Source organism: Engystomops pustulosus, chromosome 5 (genome assembly GCF_040894005.1).
Source record: "Engystomops pustulosus chromosome 5, aEngPut4.maternal, whole genome shotgun sequence".
Classification (NCBI taxonomy): Eukaryota; Metazoa; Chordata; class Amphibia; order Anura; family Leptodactylidae; genus Engystomops; species Engystomops pustulosus.
Genome location: NC_092415.1, coordinates 176,603,215 through 176,626,957, shown reverse-complemented (window position 1 = coordinate 176,626,957; position 23,743 = coordinate 176,603,215). Strand labels below are relative to the sequence as shown.

The following is a 23,743-nucleotide window of genomic DNA, read 5'->3' as shown; positions in this document are numbered from 1 at the left end:
AAAGCTCCTATAAACATGCTGGTGTCATAGAAAAGATAAGAATCTCATCTTTCAGGTCGCCTCTGGTTCTCTGAGCTACAGAACTGGAGATACATGTAGTTATAGATAATGATCCATTTCCTGCCTATATCTCTGGTTCTGTAGATCGTAGAACCACATTCAGATGTGATCTGAAATCTTGTCTTTAATGTGTTTCTACCTGATATAGAACTGAAGATGGGGACGTCTGAGGTCACTACTCCTTCAGTCTCTAAAAATGACTCTTCTCTGCTCATTTTTCTCATGACTTTGGAGTAGATTTTTTTTATATAGGTGAATGGGTGACGATTCACATAAAAGCGGGAATTGTAGAAAGGACATTTCATACCCTACCTGAGGGGGGTAGTAGTGTAATGAGGTAAAATCTGGTGACAGGTTCCATTTAAAACCACAGCGGATACTATTTTGATGCGGTCACTTTTTTGATCTGATGGGAAAGTTTGTGTTTAACCTGTTGAGCTGCTCCTAGCATCATGGGTGAAATATATTACTGACTGAATCCAAGTTGAAGGTCACTTAGCTCTGAGATTTACTTACCTCTTACTTTACCATATAACTTGTATTTATTATTGTACGGAGATCCTTTTCAGGGTTTGGTTTAAAGTCTGAGCAGAGTGATTCTGGGCTCTCGCTGGGGATGGAACTGTCTGGTTTTACCTGGTCATGTGTAAAGGAATCCTCCTACTCCCTGCGCTTTATTCTGCTCTTTATGCTGTGGTAGAGGAGAAGATATGTCAGGGGAAGTTCCCAGGTGCCTAGGTAAGTCACACTGGCTATGCACACCTACCTTCTTGTGGGGTGGGGGTTAGCCAGCCATAGGTGTATGTAATGGGGTCACAGACTTGAAGTGGGGAGGGGCAGATTTTGGGGAGAATAGCCAGAGGGCCTCTGGCGGGGGCTTGTTCCCTCTGCTCCTTCAAAACGCTGGCATGATCCTCGTTGCATGTGAATAGGAGAGTTGAAAGGAATAGCCGTCTGTCTGAGAATGAAACCTTAAAGGGATGTTCCAGTCATAAGCATTTATGATCACTACCAGTTTGATAGGGGACTGATCACTTGGACCCCTACTGATCACCTGTTACCACAAGGTCAGTGGGAGGAGTTTAGTAGAGAATAAGCCCTCCCCCGCTTTATTTGACTTTTTGTTTTTGCAGGAACCGAGGGGGAGGAGGGGATGAGTTGCCCTAATCTGGCCATCAGCAGGGGCCTAGCAGTTGGCATCTGTCCCCCAAACAGACAATTGCTTATTTAAGGTCTTAATACACTTAAAGGGATATTCCTTAAACCCAGTTTCTATCTTGGGCGAAGTTACAAATGTTCTGATGTCATATTCCTGCAGAAATGTCGCACATTTTGAAAGGATAAATACCGTAAGTCTTTTTCGTGGTTAATCTGAACTTGAGGTATGAAAAGTTCAAGCTGCTTATAGACGATATAATTGCAGCCATACATCATATATTTCTGGCGTGTGTCCACAAGTCTCTGTACGGCTCATGTGTGACTGTGAGTCATGTTTATGGACCGGTTGGGTCTCTTTGGAATGTAATGTAGCAGAACGTGATTCCGTGTGTGTAAGGGCGAATTCAGACAAGTAAAGCCGCATCCACGCTATAGCGATAAACTGCAGGGAACTTTAATGGTTAATGATGCCATTTATTTATTTATTTTTTTTAATTTTAAATGCAGACAATTTTAATTTTAAAGTGAGTTTGGCCGTGGAGATGTGATACATTTATTTGGGATTATTCTAGTACACCGGTGTGTGAGATCTCTTCACTAAACACTGCACAGCACCCCCAACGCGCTTCTGTCGCATACTACATCAGTTACTCTGAGGGTTGGGGCTTTGTACAGTGAAGAGATCTCACACACCAGTGCATCAGAGTGCTGCAAGTCCAGCTGCTAATCTGGAATATGATTGCATTTCACAGTCCTGCTGCTACTAACAGCACACATAAAGGTATGGTTACCAGTAGAGATGATCCGAATATCCGTTTCAGATATGTCCCATGCGACCTGGACATATTGTTGGATAAGCTGCAAAACAGCCTTTGTTAGTAGCTACTCCTGATTGGCCAAGGGGACAACCCTAGCCAATCATAGCTATGGCAAGTTGCAAGGGGCATTAATTTGCCGGATTGGCTTTTGGGCAGTTTATCCGGCAATATGTCTGGGCCCCGAACTTGTGCAGGAAATTTGGATTCGCTCGTCTTTAGTCTCGTGGAGCAGTATAAATAACACCCATAGTTTACATACTACGTGCATGGCCCCATTTATTGAATTGTTATCGGCAGTAATACCAAGCAGAGCCACTATACAACTAACGGCGCTGTGTTTGGTGAGTAGTGGACTAGTATTAGTAGAGGTCATGGTGGTGCCAGATTTCAGATAGGTAATCGCTATATGAGTACATGAAACCCCTTTAGTATAACCTCTGCACTACATTACACACTGGAGAACAGTTACACCTATAGGAATGCATGGATACGCATAGTATGCAATGTAACTGTGTCACTAGGTCACGTAACGTTATGTCGGCCTATTGAGTCAATACAGATTCGCGCCAATTATACTTCAGCGGTTTCAATTAACATCTATTGAATTCTGACGAAGGAATCGACTGGAGTTGTGAAACTGGATTTACTACCTAGTAACTTCATCCTGCGAGCGTTCATGCAGAGCGAACTGTGTAGTCAGAAAGAAACCTATAAAAGCGTCTTCCGGTTTATTCTAGCTGATGTGCGGCTGGTGAGGAGGATGGCCTGCCCGTGACCATTACCCAGACCGGAGAGGCCGCAGCAGTCCCTGGCGATGGTGTAATTGTAGGATTGTATCATATTGATGTCCTGTATACAGAATATAATGGGGGATCCTGAATATTTCTAGGGGGAATTCTGCTATGCTGTGAATATGAAATACTGTACTTAAATTTTATTTAATCACTTTTTTACTTAAGGGTAACCTGTCACCAGGTTTTACCCCATTTAACTACTTCACCGCTCAGGTAGTGGTATGACATGTCCTTTCTAGAATTTCCCTCTTTTATGTGAAATCTCACCCATTTACCTGTATATAATATATCTCCCAAATTCAGGCAAATATGACTCTTCTCATCCCATTTTCACATGAGGAGTCAATTTTTGTGGTTGCCGCAGGGGTGGTGACACTTCAGAAGCCCCTTTTTTTTGGTTCCATAGTAACATGCTCTTTGTGTTATATTACAGATAAGAATTTCATATTTTGGATCCCATCGGGCTTATGGCTCTGTAAGAAGCAGAACTGGATTTACAGGCAGTTAAAGAATAATAGGTGGGAATTGGATCTATATCTGCAGATTGCATTTTCAACTACGTCCTTCGCTGCCTGTATCTCTGGTTCTGTAGATCACAGAACCAAAAAGCTGTTGTGATCTGAAAGATGAGGTCCTTATCTTTAATATGGCACTATAATATGGCTATAGAACAGATATGGGCTTCTGCAGTGACACTACCTCTGCAACCACTAACCTTGACTCGTCTTATGTAAAAATTATATATTTGTCTGAATTTGTGATAATTTTTTTTATATAGTAAATGGGTGAGATTTCACATAGAGGGAACTCTAGAAAGGATATTTCATGCTCCTTTTAAAGCGGTTATCAATTTAGTGGGGTTAAAACCCGGTGACAGGTTCTCTTTAAGTAACAAATTATCTGCATGAGTGTAATAAGCTTAATTTTTAATAACCCAGGTTATATGTGGGTCACAAAGAAACCTACCGTATATGACTTTAAAGGGTTTTTAGGCTAAAATTATAGGTAAAATATCTATCGAATGTGTTCTAAATATCAAAAGTTGACGTAACTAGCTCCCCTCCCGCCATATATTGGCTCTTATCAGAAGCTGATTCATTAATTGAGAATGGCACAGAAAGTTGACAGTGCCGTTCTCCAGTGTAGTGGCTAAAGCAAGTCACTGCGGCTAAGATTGCATTGTGATTAATAGGAGCTGATCTGCAGCAACTTGGTCTGACGACTTTATAGAGGAGAGTTAACTGCTTCCCGCTCCATTTTCTTGTTATACACTGATTTGTAGGGGGTGTTGGAGACCTCCAATCCGATATTGAGAGTCTGTTTTATAGATTTTCAATGTATGTGCCCAAGGTCACACGACTACCTAAAGTGCTTATGACTATAGCATCAGACTACACAGGTTGTGGTATGTGACCATTACAATGCATATACATGTCTATAGTAGCTGTGGACACAGGAATATTTTATTATTTACTATTCTCTATCGCTGTACATGTAGATCTCCACTATATCCAGACTGAAGGCTCAGACTACACACATTACTTTGTAGTCTGTTACCATGGAGAAATGTAGATGTGCTGTTCCAGGTTGGAGCAAAAACAAATAAATTGTCTGTTCTGTCTCGTCATGCACAAGATCCTATTGGCTGCTGTAAAATCTTATTGCTGTTTTGGGATTGTCGTTTGACCGGCTGCAGTGTTAATAGTGAACAAAACCGCATTAACCATTGAGAACAGCTTTAATCCATTGTAGCGGCGTCTGACCTCTGGGGCAGGGGGGATTGTGTTCTGCTTGTTTTGTTGCATTCCTCCAGTAAGGACAGACTGCGGATCAGCTGGAGATTTAATTAAATTTGTACCTATCATGTTTCTCGTCTTTTCTTGTACCTAAATGGACCCAGTCTTGCGCTAACTGATCTCATAATCAGTCTGGGCGCAGGTCTGTGCTGGTTCAGTAGTGGAGGTCTGAGGCTGCGTCACACGTTGCGTTTCAATGAAGTTTTTAAACTCAAGTGCGACAAAGAGGGACTTGGTCCAGGTGCATTTTCTTTTCCACTGAAATGCATGCGATTGGGGATAAGCACCCCATGCTTACACGTGATGAGGCCAAGTCCCTCTCCTTTCTTTTTCGAAATGCAGCCTGACACCCAAGCAGCCACTTGCTTTAACCGTTTCCAATTCTGCAGTGCCCGGCCCATAGTACTGCAGCTTAGATCCCTAATTGATTAACTCAATGCATCACAAATGCATTTCTATTGGAACCAGCAGTCAATGGAAACCCATATGTCATCCAGGGCGTTTGCATTGTATTTGTAAATGCAATACAAATTCTGCATGTGGCCGCACCCTTCCTACCGTGCCACACCACTGCAACATAGCTCCCATTCAGCTCCGGCCACTGGTCGCCACAAAATTTCACCAATATCAAAGGCTAAAGAACTGCTGTAAATGTCTGCCCACAAACACCACTAGAGGGAGCTCACTGCATACGGATTTAACGATTCCCAGAACTATAAAAAACAAATTCCCCTTATTTAAACTTCCCCTCTAATAAAGTATTTATAATATTATGTGTATATTCAGCAGAAAACTGAGGAACTAATATCCCTACAGAGTTTTGTGTCAATTACCTTAATGCAGTTGATTTGGATTAGAAATCAAAATTAGATTATCTTGTTGGGGTTATGTAACACAGAATCAATACGGTAGTTTCATCCCTATATGCCAGTGATGGTGAACCTTTTGGAGACCGAGTGCCCAAACTACAACCAAAATCCTTATTTACCGTGAAGTGCCAACGTGGCATTTTAAGCAGTAACTTATTGCTATGTGTTCTTCCACATCTTTCAATTGTATTGGCCGCCTAATGCCACTAATACAGTTGAAAGAAAGAGGGCAAATAGCTTCTCTCCAGGGTCTCTGTACAGGAAGAATGGTGGGTCTAGCAGGATGACCTCCAAAGATAATGCAGTTTTGTCAGCACCTTCTCACTTTTCCCGCAGATCCAAACAGCCAATAAAGTGTTACTTTAAAATAGCGCTGAGAGCAGCATCTCAAAAGTTGCCTGCGACTGTAGAAAGATTTGATCCTGTTTGGTGAACTCTGTCTTTGGATGAGGCCTGAGTGCCAGCAGAAAGGGCTCTGAGTGCCACCTCTGGCACCCGTGCCATAGGTTCGCCACCACTGCTATATGCCATAAAACAATGATGCTGCTTAAAAATGGTCTAAAACCTACAATGAATGGTTTGCATGGCATTTCAGCTGCAAAGGACTCCAGTTTTCTGGTGTACACAGATTGATACATCTCACTCACTGTAGGAATGTGGCCTTTCGGCCGTGTCTTGGACTTAAAGGGGTTGTTCGATTTAAAAACATGCCTGCTTTATTCCAAAAGCGGCCATGGGTAGTGTGTGGTATTGCTAAGTAGCTCCGTTCATCTCTATACTGCTGAGCTGCAATACCAGAAAATCAGATGGTGGTCAGTTTAGGGGCTGTTTTTGGAAGAAAGTAGCCATGTTTTTAAACCTTCTGGCCAATCCCTTTAGAGGCTTGTCCAATGTGTTTTACCTTGGATGGTGGATGAGATTTTACTGTATACCGGCGCAGTGAGTTTCCATCCCACAGTCCAGAATGTCAGTGATTAATAATTATGGGACAACCATCGTCTAGGGTCACTCCGTCTCCTCTGCAGATCTCCTGTATGTATGGACATGTGCTCCCCGGGCTCGTCTCCTGTCACTCGCCTCCTGTTCATATGATTGATCAGTGCGGTGGCTGTGGTAGGAGCCGAGCCGTTTTCTTGCCTCTCTTCTTCATAGGGTTATAAAGAGCCTCTTTCTTTCTATGGTATAAATATAGACCTTCAGCTAAAAACCTAAACTGTTCTATTCAGGGAAATGAGAGGCCGGGTTAATGGTTGGAGGCAAATTAGATTCATGAAGCATAAACCTTCCTGCTAAACAAAAGGACCTTATTTGCTCCACCTCATAAAAACCGAACTGTAATGTATCCTCGTAGCTTTTTTTTTTTTAAAGGGGCATTCCAGAACTTGGATAACAATGGCAAATCGTCTAGGTGATCAATATCTGATTATTATGGGATCTCGGACTAGTACCAAGAGAAAGGGGCTCATCCACAGGAGTATAGAACTGTATTTTTGGTTTTCTTCTGTATGTAGTGGCAGACGGCTAATACTTTTAAAGTAAATCTAAACTTTTGGCAAAATGTTATAAATAGTGCGGATAATAATAAAAAAAACGTTGTAATATACTTTATTAAAGAAATGTTTGTCCTTCTTTTTCCTCTGCCTTTCTTCCTGTATTAAGCAGTTTTTGTAAATCTTTGTTTTGTATCTACTGACAATCTGATAAAGGATCTAATGACTTTACGCCTTTCATACAGTCCACGGAAGGTCTAATCACCTTGGAGAGCTAAATGATTTATTCAGGATTGTACGTAAATGAGCCTGAGGGGCTCCGGGCTCCATAGGTGTTAATGGAGCCCGGAGCCCCTCAGGCTCATTTGCATATAGTCTTTCATCCTGGTGGGGAATCTCTAGGTAGGGTTAATCATTAGCCTCCTTATTGGTCTGAAGTAGACTGAGTTCTCAATGCTTTCAGATACATTGCTCACTACAGGAAAAAGAAGCAGCACAGAGAATCTGCTTTCCTTGATAACAGTAAACTTTGGAATACGTTGTCACCTGCTCTATTCATTTCCGAAAACAGTAATTGCTTCCCAGTTAGTTAAACTTTAAAGGGAACATGTCATCAGTTTTTCAACATTCAACCTAATGACGGGCTCCCTCATAACCCCCTCCCTCCTCCCCTGCAAAGAGTTTGTATGTTCTCTCAGTGTTGATGTGGGTTTCCTCCGCTTCCTCCCACACTCCAAAAACATACTGTTAGGTTGATTAGATTGTGAGCCCCATTGGGGACAGGGACCAATTTGACATGCTTTGTGCAGCGCTGCATAATCTGTGTGCGCTATATAAAGAATTTTTGTTGTTATTATTATTGTAACACTTTTTGGTTACAGTGTAACCTTCTTTATACAAATAATAATCCCTCTAAGTCTGTGACCCATAAAGGGTGGATAGGTCAAGCTGTGTCTTCAGTCGCCTGCCTCCCCCTCCCAGCGAGCCTTGTTGCTCTAATTCCCGGGTAAACAGTCCGACGCTATTTATACGTGTTTTTCTTGGAACAACATTTTGTTATTTTATTTTACTAGACTTTTGTAATTCTTCCTCATTATTGACCATGTAGCCATAGAGCAGGCGCTGGTTGGGCTGAGGAGCACAGAAGAGCTGGAGCTTTAGATGGAGATGTAGAGGAAGCCTTCTACTTACAGACGACTCCTGACACGCGCTTCTCTTTAATCCCCATCCAGGAATAGTTTCTTTACAAAGAAGAAATTAAAAAATTCTGATTTGGTTGCAAAAGGCTTGTCCTCTGTGTGCTATGTATGGGTGTACATTGCCCAGACTGTATGGGCACATTGCTGTCATCGGTGGGGGGTGGGTCTCGCCTGCTGCACCACAAGATATTAAAACTTGAAAACTGGCACACGCCAGGCGTGTCTGTGCATATGTGCATAACGGCTTGTGCTAAATATGCCTATAAAGAGGGCAAATGGCATTGTATGTGCAGTCCTAGTTGTATGTTACAGGTCCTATCTGTACAATCTGATGAGCTTCTCCTGCTCTATAACATGCTGCCTGCAGGAAGAGCTATGCACAGGTTTTCAACAGGTTGAACATAAAAGGCTTTGTGGGAAAATATGAAGTATGACTTTTTTTATGTTATTCTTCTAATTCCTACCTAATCTGGTGTTCTAATCTGCAGGTGGTATGTTATAGTGCAGGAGGAGCCATGCAATTTAATATATTCCTCACAAATCTTACTTAATTTCCTTAATTTAACAACACTTTGTGTAACCATGGTGTTCACACTGGTCCTGGGCTCTATGTGGGTGATGCTTGGAAACTGATGGGGGTAAAATGTAAGTCTTGAAAACCCCTTTAAGGATTGATGCAGGAAATGCATTAGTGGATTGTATGACTTTTATACCATAACTATGGTGTCTGTGCTGTAGCTGTGATGGCCCTTTAACGTTTGATACTATTACTTATACTGTATATCACTATGTAAAGTTTAGTTTATATATAGACTGGGCGCAGCGGTGACAACCTGTATATTTTGTAGTCTTGATAAACATTTGTTAGCGTGATCCTCTACTCGGAGGTTCTCCCTCCTATAACCGGTTAGGTCTCCGGGTGATGGATAGGACATGTATGTGGCTGCACTGTATCTGGGTTAATGTGCCTTCTATTGGGGGCAGATTGGGCTGAAGTTTATCTTACGGGAGATAAGACAAATATATATACAAGGTATATAGATGTAAATGAGTAATATAACAGTATACATTTTATTCCCCCCCCCCCCCCCCCCATCGCTGTTCTCAACCTACATACAGACTCATGCATATATTACTTACATCTGGAGCATCTAGATATATGATCTTCAGAAAACCATTTTATATGATTCTGGTAAATAAGAAAAACCTTTCTAAGGATGAAGGGAAGATCCATCGTCTCTCCAAAGATTTACCTTGTAGTAGATCCTTGTGTTCTCCTTTAAAACACGATTCGGGATCATGTTATTTTGTCACCGGATACTGTGTACTGGGATTGCATTGGCAACTGAATGTTTCAATTCCTTTGTCAAAGGAGCGGGTCACTACAGTCTGACACTATAAGATAAAAGTGGATAACCCCTAATATAGGTACAGGCGGTCCCCTATTTAAGAACACCCGACTTACAGACGACCCCTGGTTACGAACAGACCTGTGGTAGTTGGTAACTTACTGAACTTTATCCCTAGGCTACAATAAACAGCTGTAACAGTTATCTTCTTGCTAGGGTTTCAGTTATAAATTATACAGTTCCAATTTACATACAAATTCAACTTAAGAACAAACCTACAGAACCCATCCTGTATATGATATAGGTATCTGCTCATCCTCTGTGCAAGTATGATCCTTTATGAACCGCTCTCGCACACGGAGGGACTCGCTTATTTCATCCAACCTTACTGTATTGTCACCTCCAGTTTTGATTTTGTTATAAGAACACCAATGGTAGGGACTATAAGACAATCTATCCCTGCACTGTAAGCTTCTGGCATCATGTTGTAGACAAATGTACAGTGATTTCTTTTTTTTTTTTTTTTTTTTTTAAACAAATCTTGATTATTTCTATCCATTATTCCACGATATTCCCAATTAATATCATATGCTAATGAGGCAGTAGGTGCACCCAGGGCGTATCCTCAGCACCTATTGCTGCATTTATCACTTTCCTCTCCTTCCTGTCACCCATGCATAAGATAAATCCCCTGGTTATATCTATTGGAGAGGGCTACGATTCAGCCAGGAATGGTGGTGCTCGGGTGCTGAGGACACGGCCTGGTGCACCAACTGACTAATTAGCATATGGATTACAATGAGAGTTGTTCAAAAATCCCATTCTGAGCAGAACTAATCAAGGTTTGTTGGGAGTCGTGGTACATTTCTCTACAACATACTTGATGGAGGTGGTACATTCCCTTTTAGAAATTATTGCAGCTCTTTCCATGATGTCCGTTGCCTGCAGCTATCACTGAGCGAGTGGTGACCAGGTTATAGGCAGAGTCTACATTGCATTTAGACATCTATGTGCATTATGTCCTGTGCATAGAGGGGGAATTCGGAAACATTTGTTCTCCTAAGGGACCCTAGAAATATTTGGGGTGCAGACGGTGGCCTCTGTACGGGCACGTGCTGTATCCACAGACAGATAAAATTCACAGTTAGTCAAAAATAAAATGAAAACCCATTTGTGTTTCCCAGAACAAATTCTGGGCACGCTGAATATCCTGGGAACCAAACTAATTATCTTAATTGCCAAAAAGTATGGTAATTATGGGAAAGCGCAGCATCTGTGGATTAAGATTTCTTTTTTTTTTTCCCATCACAAACTCTTTGTCACAATGTGGAAGACTTTTCTCTGTATTTCTTCTTCCACATTATAAAATCTCTGCTCCTGAGTAGTGGGCGGCCCCCGCTGTGGGTGTCAGTAACCCTGAAGGTGCGACACTTCTGTTCTGTCACAATTTACGTGTGTGGCTGGATATTATGTAGCAAGTACTACCGGCTATGGAGGGTTTTTTTTCGCCACTGTTCCTACATTAAGGATCCTGGGGGGCTGTACAGCCTCTGGCACATAGCTGTAGTATGTCTGTAGCATCAGACTGAAAATTATAAAATCGTATACCCCAGAGGTATAGTGTTTACCCCCCCCCCCCCCCTCGCGTTGTGGCTCCCGTCTAGCCTTTAGTAACTTCCACCTACTACAATACAGGCGGTCCCCTACTTAAGGACACCCGACTTACAGACAACCCATAGTTACAGACGGACCCCTCAGCCCACTGTGACCTCTGGTGGAGCTCTCTGGATGCTTTACTATAGTCCCAGGCTGCAATGATCAGCTGTAAGGTGTCTGTAATGAAGCTTTATTGATAATCCTTGGTCCCATTACAGCAAAAATTTTGAAACTCCAATTGTCACTGGGACAAAAGAAAAAAATTTGTCTAGAACTTCAATTATAAAATATACAGTTTCAACTTGCATACAAATTCAACTTAAGAACAAACCTCCAGACCCTATCTTGTACGTAACCCGGGGACTGCCTGTACATCCCTAAAATGTGTCGGTGTGATATGGAGGTGTGTTAGGTGTGATATGTCAGGTGTGCTGCAGTGGCTATCCTTCTCCTGGACATTGCCCGGCCATGTATGAGGGCACAATAGGACCCAGTAGAGTGGATGCAGGGAAGCGGGCCCTGGGATGTAGCACTACCAGCTGATATTTGTGATTGTCATGATGTTGCATTGCAGTAAATCTCGTGTACAATGTGTGTACTATAATAATGGTGACTTGTATCTTTTAGCTGTTGAAGAATCGGAGAGTGATATATACGTGCGCTTCATGAAATCCCACAAGTGTTATGACATTGTACCCACCAGCTCCAAGCTTGTTGTGTTTGACACTACCTTACAAGTAAGTGCACCCCTGTATACTTGTTATAGTGTATGTGAAAGTTTTGACTATGTTGAAAGGAAATTTCCCATCTAAATCCAGTATGCAGGCACAGTGACTGTGGTAGCCTTATATTTGTTGGCCATGGCCTCCTTTCTAAAATCAACTTGTAAAATTATTCTAATAAGCCTTCCCTCCTCACATTGTGTGCTGAAATTTACTCTGCTGCCATGAGATTACATCAGGCAGAGGGAGGGGGGAAGTGCTGAGGAGGCAGGTGGTGATGTGCTCCTGCACAGTGTAACAGCCTTGAAACTGAAAACATTGAAGCAATGAAATCCTGATCTAAATCCAATAGAAAACCTCTGGGAAATCCTTAGTGACAAAGTTGTGGGTTTCGTGGCCACAACAGTCGCAGAACTGTGGGAGAAACTGTGATAAGAGTGGACCAACATCCCAGCAGAGCCGCGTGATAGACTAGTGGGGTCCTGTGGCCGGTGCTGAAGTTATTCACAGCAAAGGCCTGTGCACTTTTATAGGTTTACTCCATGTTCCGTTTCTGCTTTGAGATGTTTGCTCTGTACATGAAATAAATCTTCCGGGATCTCTCCTTCAAAGCTTCGTCCTTCCTGTTATTCTCCAACATCTTCAAGGAACGGAATTCCCATTGCAGGGTTTTTAAGTTCTTCAAAGCCAGTTCAGGGCTGGATTGTTCTGCTGCATTTTTCTTTCTTTTTTTTTATTCTCATGTTTTTTGTTGGTTTACGGGTCAGAGTTTATATTATTTTCTTGTGCCGACCTTTAACCGCATGAAAAAAAGTTTTGTTATCCTTCTAACTGCAGACACAATTCTACTGTTTGGATTGTGGTGGAGAGAATGACCCTCCTCACATGCTGCTATTATTACATCAGCAGTCAGTAGTGATGTCATTACTGCCTGCTGCAGTGATTGGCTGGATGCTTACAGAGGGCAACTGGCTGCAAGATTTAGAAGCTTATGATATTAGGAGAGAACTTTCTGGATTCTGGATAATAATAGAATAGTGAACATTATTTTAGACTGAAATAGAAATAAAGCAAAAAGTAAAATTTTCTGGTTAGATGTTATGTATCTGCTTCAGGAGGGTTGACTTAGATGATGATGGTTTTTTTTGTGTGTTTTTTGCTTTCAAATTTTTGCCAACCACACTACATAGTTTATACGGTTGAAAAAAGACACCTGTCACTTGTGGTATTGAAACTCTACTTTATTTGTATACATCTGATCTGCAATACCAGCACAAGCCATGGTCAGGTGTGGTGCTGTTTTTCAATCTCTGGAAAACCCCATTAAGGAAACATTCAGATTACTATTAAGAAAGTCCCTGTGATGCCATATACACTATATATAATACTTGTTACCCTGAAATTTTAAGAAATGGTTTGGTATGCAAGAAAATACCACTAGAACTGTACATGGAGTATTGATTTTGTTATTGATCCACTCCCCTCCCCCTGTCACAGCTCTGAACGTACAATTGACCTGAATATAAAATCATAAATCCCAGCTCACGTGTCTGTGTCTTTCCTTGGCAGGTTAAGAAAGCCTTTTTTGCGCTGGTAGCGAATGGTGTGAGAGCTGCTCCGTTATGGGAAACGAAAAACCAGAGTTTTGTAGGTGAGCGCTGTAATCTGCACTGTAATGGGCATATCGTGCAATACAAAGTCACAGTGTGTTAAATTGGATAGCAGATTTTTGATTGAACTTGTAGAATCTGCAGGTAATCTGGCGGCTTAAGGACACCTGACTTACAGACGACCCTTAAGCCCCTTCCACACTGGCGTTTTTCACGCGCGAGTTCTGCGCGTGCATTTGACGCGCAGAACTTGCATTGCACTCTGTCCCATTGTATTCAATGGGTCTTTCTTCATTAGCGTTGGTTTTAACGCGCGTGCTTGCGTTCGTTTTCACGCGCGTCAAAATCGCAGCATGCTCTATTTTTGCGTGTCATGCGCGTTTTTCATGCCCCATTCAAGTCTATGGAGATGCATCAAGAACGCATTGCACTCGCAATCATTGCAAGTGCAATGCGTTTTAAACTTAAGGGTTGCTAGGTGACCAGAATAACATTATTTCCCCTGCTCGCGAGCAACATCTGCAATGTGTTCTTCACACACATATATATTGTTCTTCACATGCTATTTTGTTCGCGCCGTTCCGCGCGTATCTCCCGACAAGTAAGCAGATGTGCCGAACATCTGTAATCTATTCTGCACTGTGTTCTGCACTGTGTTTTTCTCTTAAATGATCCTGTGTTCACTGTGTTCAATGTTTTTATTCTATTCTTCACTGTTCTTCACATCTGCTAAATTGTCGGGAGATAATATACGCACGGAACAGTGAAGAATAGATCGCAGATGTTTGCAAATTATCAGAAGACATTATTTTTCAATTAAATAACACATTTTAATCCCAAACCATGGTCCCTTTGAAAAATGCTCGAGTCTCCCATTGAATCGCGCGTGAAAAATGCGCCGAAAACGCAAAAAAACGCTAACAACACGCGCGTGAAAAACGCTAATTACTCCAAGGAAAAATGGAACAAAAACGCAGCCAAAAACGTCAGTTTTTCACGCATTGCACCCTGACGGGAAACGCAACGCTGGTGTGGAAGAGGCCTTAGTTACAGACGGACCTCTCTGCCCACTGTGACCTCTGGTGAAGCTCTCTGGATGTTATTTTAGTCCCAGGCTGCAATGATCAGCTGTAAGGTGTCTGTAATGAAGGATTGATTATTTTTGTTCCCATGACCGCAAAGAATTTCTAAAATCCAATTGGAAGTAAACTTAGAAGCTTTCTATAGCAGGACCGCAAGCAGAGATCTAGAAAAATGGGAGAAATTAATACATAAAGTATGTTGGAAAATTGTATAACTTCTCATTATACCAACAATTATTTGCTGGAATCGGACGAGCCCTTAAAAGTAGCGTTATTTTTCTGCTTCTTCCTCCTGCAGTGAGCAGTGTAAACCTTATGAGGAGATTACTGTATTCAGGGTCTGTCTGCATTTTGCAGGATTTGCTTCTAATTCTGAGTGGCTATCACACAATTGACATCTGTGATCATATGTTAAAAATTGGCAGTATGACGCTGTGTATTGTCCTATCAACAACCACAATTTGTGCGTCTTGCTCACAGCCACCATATACGGTTGTGCTTTGTGCATGAGGCCTTAATTAAAGATCAGGGTCCTATGTTCTTGGACAGATCTACTCCTTGCTCCATTTTTAGAGCATATGGAGGAGACCCCGTACCCAGGAGTTCTCCCTGAAAGACAAAAACGGAGAAGCGATTCCCTCCAACACTTGAAGGAGAAATGTAATGTGAAACAACCTGCCCCTATATTATAGCAGCAATGAAGAGCGATAAAAAAGAGCATATACATATAAAGTTCTTGACAAAGAACTCACGATTTGAGTTTGAAACAAATAGCAGAAGGCGCTACCTCTTTTCTTATCCTTCTCGCCTGATGTCCACCTTTTTTTTTTTTTGTTTTATCAAACAGGACATTGGAATTTTATACATATATATTTTTATAGAACACTGGAAAAATAAAATCTATTCGGTCTTAAAATGCAGTTCGATGTCTTGCAGTTTAATAGAACCAAATAGAAAGTTAACACCCGAAACCAATGATCTGCTAATTTCATGAGCCGCTGCACATCTGCGAGGAGCGTATACTGCTGCTGCTATGGAGACAGAGTTAAATACCGCTCTCCTCTGATCTGGAATGTAAGTTTGGAGAGGTTCTCGGAAAAAGATGTTGATAAAAGACGTCTATATAAATAACCCCTTCACGGAGACCAAGACGCTTCGTATACGTGAACTCAGTCGACTGTTGCCCTGGAACTGGGTTCAAGCCCTAACACGCAGGAAGCCGGACCCATCTCCATGCTTGGTTTAGCCATGGGGCATTGTAGCCCGGACCCGGATGACCGATTCGGTTCATAACTTTCACAATGCTTTGCTCTGACTACAACTACTATATGTGGTGATCAGCGCACGGCCAGAATATTTATTTGGATATTTTCTTTTAAATTTCTCGTACACATGCGGAATTAAAGGAATTTTCCATCTACATGAATTTTTCCAAAATGGAAATATTTTCAGTACTCTCCTAGTCCTCGCCAGTCCTGTTCTTCCAACTTGTCGACATGACATGTGACCTCTGTAGCCAATCACTGTAACATAATCATTATCATACTTTTTTTTTTTTCTTCCTTTTAGGCATGTTAACAATTACAGACTTCATCAATATATTACATCGATACTACAAGTCTCCAATGGTGAGTACATCACATCATGTGGTAGCCCTTACTTACTGTGCCAGCTAATATGACGGAGTGGTAAACACATTTGTCTTGTACAAACTCCTTACGGCGGCCTTCGTGGTGGTGGTGGAGGTTGTGGTACAGTCTTGAATTAAGGGAAATCTACCATCAAAATCCAGGGAGTTATTATGGAAATGGTTATTGGCGGTGGGGACCCCAAACCGCATAGCCCAAAAAAGGGCAGAGATCGCTGACTAATGAAATTTAGAAACCCTAGCCCCCCCCCCTCCCTTCCACCCAAACTTGATTAGCGCCCACCAACTCCTGACATGAAGAGGAGATGATTTATTGTATTCTGATCATTCCAGAGCACTTTGCCCTTCCCGCTCTTCATACCTGTCGATCTAGTGTATGTAACCTGCTGTTAACACCTGTGCCTACTGCGCCCTCAGGGACCGGTACATAGGGGATAGGAAGGTTGTTGTGAATTATTACAGATTTTCTACTGCTGAGTATAGTCCAGAGCAACGCACAATAAATCTGCATCTACTATGTATTTACTTGTTACTATAGGTACAGATCTATGAATTGGAGGAGCACAAGATAGAGACCTGGAGGGGTAAGCGTCTGACTCTTAAGTTGTTTTAACTTTTGCACAATGCTTCGGACTATGAATTTGGTTTTTAGAATGTGAAATCTTAATTTGTGTTATGATGAGGTGTGGGATTAGTAAGCTATTTAAAGAGGACCTGTCACCCAATTTTTCGGCACTAGGAGCCGCTTACTAAAGTAAGCGGCTCCTAGTGCTTGAACAACCGCCGCAGTGTTAGAGTGATAGCGTTCCCGTAAACCTCCAACTTCGGTGGGGTACAGTGTAATCATCGGACCGTTCGCAAAGCAGTCCGATGTATTCATGAGGGGGATCGCTCTATAGGCCGGCAGTAACTGCCGCATGCCAGGCGGCAGTCACCACCCCTAGTCACGCCCCAACTCCGCCACCTCATGAATGTGTTGGACAACTTTGCAAGCTGTCTGACAATTACACTGTTTCCGGTAACGCTATCACTCTAACACTGCAGCGTTTGTTCAAGCACTAGTGCCGAAAATTTGGGTGACAGGTCCTCTTTAAAGGACCGATTCAGCAGACGCAAACAGGCTTGTAGAGATCCTGCAGAGCACACAGGGTTAATCTCCCACCTTTCAGATCCATCTTTGGTTTGTAAAAGGGGCGCTCATACTGTATACAGCGTCTCCTCCACCCAGTCGTCTTGCATCCAGAGGGCAGTAAGGAGAAGGCTAAGCTCTCCAAAAGGCCATCCCCCTTATACAGACCACAGTGTATATTATATATACTAACCTTCATATGTTAGACCACTTTTTGATACCATTTGTTTTTAAATTATTTGCAATATTCGGCAAAATAAGATCAAGAGAAAGGTGGGAATAAAACTGGGAAAGGGCTGTGTGTGTTGTTTTGCTCTTTTTATGTTGAGTGCTTCCTTTTAAAGGGTGGGTTTTCCTACTCTAGGATTTAGTGATCGCACAATTCTCGGCTCATCATTGCTATGCGTATGACCACATTTCTGTCATGACTGTGTTTCTACAGAATTGTATTTACAAGAAACCTTCAAGCCTTTGGTGAATATTACTCCAGATGCAAGGTAAGAATATACCATATTTTTTTGGACTGTAAGATACACCCCAGATTTAGTCATCCAAAAATAAATAAATAAAATATCAAATATAATAATATATATATAAAATTACATTATACACCAGCACAAAAAGAAGAGCACATACATACATACATCATTCACACTCTGCTACGTCCATTCACTCACACACTCGGCTCTTCTTCCCAATTCCAGCTGCAACACTCTTCTGTCACTATCCTGTGAAGGCAAGAAAGTGTTTAAGGACCTTGCAGTGATGCAGGAAGCATGTGATTCTGACATAACTCTAGGTCCTGCAGTATTGCTCATGTCAGGACAGCTGGGAAAGGGAGAGAGCAGAGGCTTTGTCTTCTGAGATCAGGAGAAACACTTTGTCATTGCTTTACCCAATCTCCAGTACAGCGGTCAGGGGGGTCTGGTAGTGCTGGATCCTCCTGACCTTTAGACTAAAAGACATTTTTTGCAATTAAAAAAAAAAAAAAAAAATCTTGCTAAAAAGTTTTTTTCTCTTTTTTTATTCCGAAAAATATGGTAGGTGGATTGCACTAGTGCAGTTGTTTTATTATGTAGCGATTTAATTTGTATATATAATGATATATAGAGGGATCTTTGAGAAGATACATCTTTATATACCCGTGCATTGAGCTTGTGGCACAGTGTAACTCTATGGAAGTTCTAGTGTAGCTCTTAGTTGCTCTCCCAATGGCCTGACGCATCTATTCAGAGGATTCCCCTGCGGACAGCTTCTTGGAGTCTGTAGAAGGGCATAAGTCACTGAGTACTGAAAATGATAGAACGGGGCTCAATATTGTGCTTCTGAGTTTAGTAGTACTTTAGCCAGTACCAATGTTTCAATGCTCTGTGCGACCTTAGTCTTAGAAATAAGTTAAGGGTGTAACATCTTGTACGGCTTCTATTCTACACTATGGAGAGAGCTGGAAGTACTTCCCAGTCTGTAGTATATTGGGCGGCTGCTCTATTGAAGTGAATGGGTGCAGTGAGCCCATGTCCCCCAACTGATGATCTATATGAATAAGTCATTAAAAATTTGGTCCAGCAAAACCTCTTTATTGATCCTGAGACTATTCACTACTGTAGTCAGCTTCATTGTTACGCAGTGTGTAATGTGTTCATGTCTCTCCTTCAGCCTATACGATGCAGTATATTCACTCATCAAAAACAAAATCCACCGGTTACCGGTCATCGACCCAGTCAGCGGGAATGCACTTTATATTCTTACCCACAAGAGAATCCTCAAGTTTCTTCAGCTTTTTGTAAGTAAAGAAGAGTCCCGACTGTTCCTCTCCTCTGTCAGTCTATTTATAGGTGGGAACCATCTGTATTTATGGATTTTAACGTCACCAGTTGGACACAGCGCTACCTCAGCTGGAAACCTCTCCGCCCCCCTCATGACATGAATCCACTGCAGCTGAAATATAAAGTTCTCCTGTTTTTTAAGAAGTTTCTTAAAATTTTGTAAACTTTTGGTTTGACCTATCCAGAGGAGGGGGGGATAAGAATCTCATTGCGGGTCCAACTGCTGAGCAACGGCAATCCGGAGAACTGAGATCCCAGAAATGTGTGGAGGATCAGAGGAGCATGCATCATGCTGCTCCGTTCACTACTATGGAAGTATTGGAAATTGCAGATCACAGCGCTCGGGTGTCCCGCCTAGTCACGGACATTGAGCGCTGTGCTCGGCAGTTCTCGCCATAGTATTGAACGGAGCAGCGGGACACATGCTCGACCTTCTGCGCTATCACTAGTCAGGAGAAGACCCCTGTTTTGGTGATGGGGATGCGCCACAAGCATAGATTATCCTTGGTAGAGTATATTTTACATAGATTTGTCGACAAAGCTGGGGTACCTGTCGACAAGGTAGGTCTGGCTTTGTCCGTCTTGTTTTTTGAGACTTTTCTTGGCTTTTCTTTGGCAGTTTTTCCTTCTTGATAAATGTGTCATATTCACCAAAGATCAGACGCGACTTTTTAATCAGTTCTGAGCCAATTTCTACACCTGGTCTGGGGCAACTGCAGATTTGTGCCAAAATTTGTGCCTTTTTAAACTTTCACTTCTGGATTCAGGTGATAACTCAGGAGACGCTGCAGAAAACTAGACATTGGTGAACTTTCAATGGAGACCGTTTTGGGTGCAAAAATAGTCGCAAATGAGCAAAAGCGCAGTGAAAAGTCTCAAAAATTAAATAAAAAGACAAACCAAAAGTTTGATTCATGTGCCCCACTGAGTATTAAGGGAATATGTCACATCTAGGTTATTGCTCTTGATATGAGCCATCACCTCAAGTGTTATGTATCAGAGGATCGCTCCAGAGTAAATTACTGCTCCTATCTTTTAACTTGTCTAATATACTTATATCTACTATAAACTTGAGTTTTAGTAGATTTTTTTTTTGTCTGTTACTTGGTAAATGGCTGAGATTTGGTCTCTTCTTGCAGGTGTCAGAGATGCCAAAGCCTGCCTTCATGAAGAAAAACCTAGAGGAACTTGGGATAGGGACTTACCACAACATTGCCTTCATCCATCCCCACACTCCCATCATCAAAGCTTTGAATATATTTGTAGAACGACGGGTTTCTGCATTGCCGGTTGTGGATGAGTCGGGTAAGATCCCATTGGTGCATCTTCATCAGAACATGGTGATCGGTCATATCTAATTTTGTCTTTAATAGTGGGAAAAAAATAGTACAGCAGCTTTTTTTTTTTTTTTACTTGCCATCCCTAAGAATCAAAGTTAAACTTTCTTATTGAGAATTTGTAGAATTTCCTATTTCAGCAAAAATTATTTTCCAATATACTTTCTGTATCAATTCCTCGGTTTGTTTGTTTTTTTTTTTTTTTTTTTTTTTTTAGATCTCTGCTTGTCACTTAACATGAAGCTTCATTGTTTACTTCCTTGAGGATTAACACCGATCCCTGGTCATGTGATGTCACACAGGCGCTAGGCTAGTTGAGAGTATCTGTAATCAGTTGTGTGATATAACCAGCTGTGCACCTGTGTGACATCACATGACAAGGGACCATCTTTTTTTCCTATTGAATGACAGCAAGCAGAGATCTAGAAAACCACAAGGAATTGATACAGTAAGCACATTAGGGAATTGTATAATGTTTCATTATACAAACAAAAACCTTTTATTTGTTGCAATGGAAACGCTCCTTTTAAGGTTGGGAACTAAAAGAATAATTTGGATATTTGTGGGTATGGATCTTGGGCCCATTGCACACTTTTTATCAATCTAATACCTCCACATTTATCTACTACTAGTATGACTTAAAGGAACACTCCAGGTCACAGCTAATTCATTTAATAATACCTTGTGCAGAGCCTGAAGGCAGGAGCGCGACTCCAGGTTCTAGGAATAATGAGAATGGGTCATGCTCCTCCCTCCAGGCCCTGCACCTTGTATTAAACAATGAATTAGCTATGACTAGAGTGTTCCTTCAAGTATAAGGCCCCTTCCACACTTGCGAGTGTGATGCACTAAATTCGCATCACACTCGCAGTGAGTGCTGCCTGGATCTCCAGGCCTGAACGCTGCAAACCGGAACTGAACTCAGCATGTCAGATCAGTTCCGGTTTGCAGCGTTCGGGCCGGGAGATCCGGGCAGCACTCGCTGTGAGTGTGATGCGAATTTAGTGCATCACACTCGCAAGTGTGGAAGGGGCCTTATACTTGAAGGAACACTCTAGTCATAGCTAATTCATTGTTTAATACAAGGTGCAGGGCCTGGAGGGAGGAGCATGACCCATTCTCATTATTCCTAGAACCTGGAGTCGCGCTCCTGCCTTCAGGCTCTGCACAAGGTATTATTAAATGAATTAGCTGTGACCTGGAGTGTTCCTTTAAGTCATACTAGTAGTAGATAAATGTGGAGGTATTAGATTAATAAAAAAAAAATTACTTTGCATCATAAAGCAACATTTAATCCCAAAATGTTATCTGTAATCTGTGTCCACCTGGATAAGACTTGTTCTAGCTGCAAATCTAACCAGATCTTTTATTTCATTACAGGGAAAGTTGTAGATATTTATTCCAAATTTGATGTCATTGTAAGTATACTTGGTCTTAAATGCACAAATTTCTCTCTAAACTTTTGCTCCTTTGTCTGGGGGGGGGGGGGTTACATTTAGCAAATATTATATAAAGCATTACTTTCTATGCAGTCTGCCTGTCCTGGGGGGGAGAGGGGTCTGTGTTCTGCCCCTTGTAGTGAGAGCGGGCCCCTCCCCCAGTTCTTGGACACCCAGAATTTAGTAAGTTAAGTACTTTAACGGCGTGTCCATTCAGATGTAATAAATTGTCATCTCTAGTTCACCAGAACATGATATTTTACTATAGAATAGCTTTCTGTTTTGGATCATAGACAGAGGTTCTAAACATAGAATTCCCCCCCCCCCCCCCATGGCCCTTTTTATGTCCTAACAGGCCATATTAGCAGGGGATATAGATAGATGGATAGATATATAATATTTTTTTTTTTCTTACAGCCCCTTTAACACTCGTTATTGTAAACCGTAATTGTAGCGCACAGTTTTTCCTGTAATAATCTGCGGTGCCTTCATGTTGCCAGTCTAGAGATGATGTTTCCATCTTGCATACACTTGCCAGAATATCCAGCCTAATTAAAGATATTTCACACCTTGCCGCTACATGCGTCTCCATAAGAAGAATCCGTATTACTGTTATCACGGTTTTCACAGCCGTCGCTTTTATTTAACACCGGTGACAGAATCGATGGATGGTTGAAAATTGAAGGATTAAAATAGAATAATCCTCATGTGAGCTCCTTGGATACATCATTGTATGTCGCCTCTCGGGGGGGAGAGAAAACACTGCTACAACGTGTACCGCCTGTTTTATGGTTACTTAGGCTCGTATTCCTATTACAGAGCTGTAATCTGCAGGGGGAGCCTAGCAGCAGGCGTTCAAATTTCCTACAGCGCCCCCACAGTCTGAATGTAGAATTACATGTTACAAATGTGTCCCCAAGAGATAATGGAAGACTCATTAGAGCTGTTCTTTACTTTGGCAAATTAAAGGAGAAGTTGAGGATGTACTCGAATAGTTTTTTAGTAAAGCCCCATGCTGGATCTTTCCTCCATCACACACCTCATTGCCTCTGCCATAAAAGGTGGAGCTAACATTCATCTACTTTCCAAAGAATAGTTGCTAAAAAAAAAAAGGATTTTACCCACATCCCCTTTAATGTAACCAGTGGATGTTATGTGAATATCTGGCTTTACTTGCTATTGCTATGCGTTCTCCATAGCGATAAAACCAGGATATACAACTGATAAAAGTAACGCTATTAGCTGCCTGATGCAAGATAACTGGGTCTTCTACAGACTGGGTGGAGCAGCTGGTGTGGCCTTGTACATAGCTGCAGTGCAGGGTTCATGACTGTATTGTATATAATGGGCTCCGTCCTGCCGTCATCTCCTTTATAATTTACCGTACTTTTATTGACAGATGCATAATTCATTTTCAGAACCTTGCTGCTGAGAAAACCTATAATAATTTAGACATCACCGTGACACAGGCACTGGAACACCGCTCACAGTATTTCGAAGGTGTAGTAAAATGCAATAAGCTAGAAACACTGGAGACTATTGTGGACCGAATAGTCAGAGCAGAGGTAAGAGCAGTATTTGTACTGTCGTAGGATTAAGCCCCTACAGCGACATGTAAGGCTGTGCTTGAGAGTATTTTGTCTTAAAGGGAACCTGTCACCACATTTTTCACAAATACAGCTGGTGACTGCTTCCCATAGACCCATATTGCCAAAAATTGTTTCCCTCTCATCAGCATAAAATTAACTTTCTTATCTTACC

The 23,743-nt window shown here is 41.8% G+C and overlaps 1 protein-coding gene across 7 annotated transcripts in view; it reads left to right on the top strand.

Moving 5' to 3' along the window:
• Positions 1 to 23,743, top strand: part of PRKAG2 (protein kinase AMP-activated non-catalytic subunit gamma 2) — a 187,671-nt gene that overhangs the window by 160,190 nt on the left and 3,738 nt on the right. For 6 of the 7 annotated variants that reach the window (XM_072153900.1, XM_072153902.1, XM_072153904.1 and 3 more), the window contains 9 exons: positions 11,817 to 11,926; positions 13,481 to 13,562; positions 16,173 to 16,231; positions 16,790 to 16,835; positions 17,823 to 17,877; positions 19,037 to 19,163; positions 20,346 to 20,511; positions 21,924 to 21,961; positions 23,401 to 23,547. In XM_072153900.1, the coding sequence (XP_072010001.1) occupies positions 11,817 to 11,926; positions 13,481 to 13,562; positions 16,173 to 16,231; positions 16,790 to 16,835; positions 17,823 to 17,877; positions 19,037 to 19,163; positions 20,346 to 20,511; positions 21,924 to 21,961; positions 23,401 to 23,547 (830 nt within the window). Of the gene's footprint in view, positions 1 to 11,816; positions 11,927 to 13,480; positions 13,563 to 16,172; positions 16,232 to 16,789; positions 16,836 to 17,822; positions 17,878 to 19,036; positions 19,164 to 20,345; positions 20,512 to 21,923; positions 21,962 to 23,381; positions 23,548 to 23,743 lie in introns of those variants that run through there. The other variant, XM_072153903.1, reaches the window with a different exon arrangement.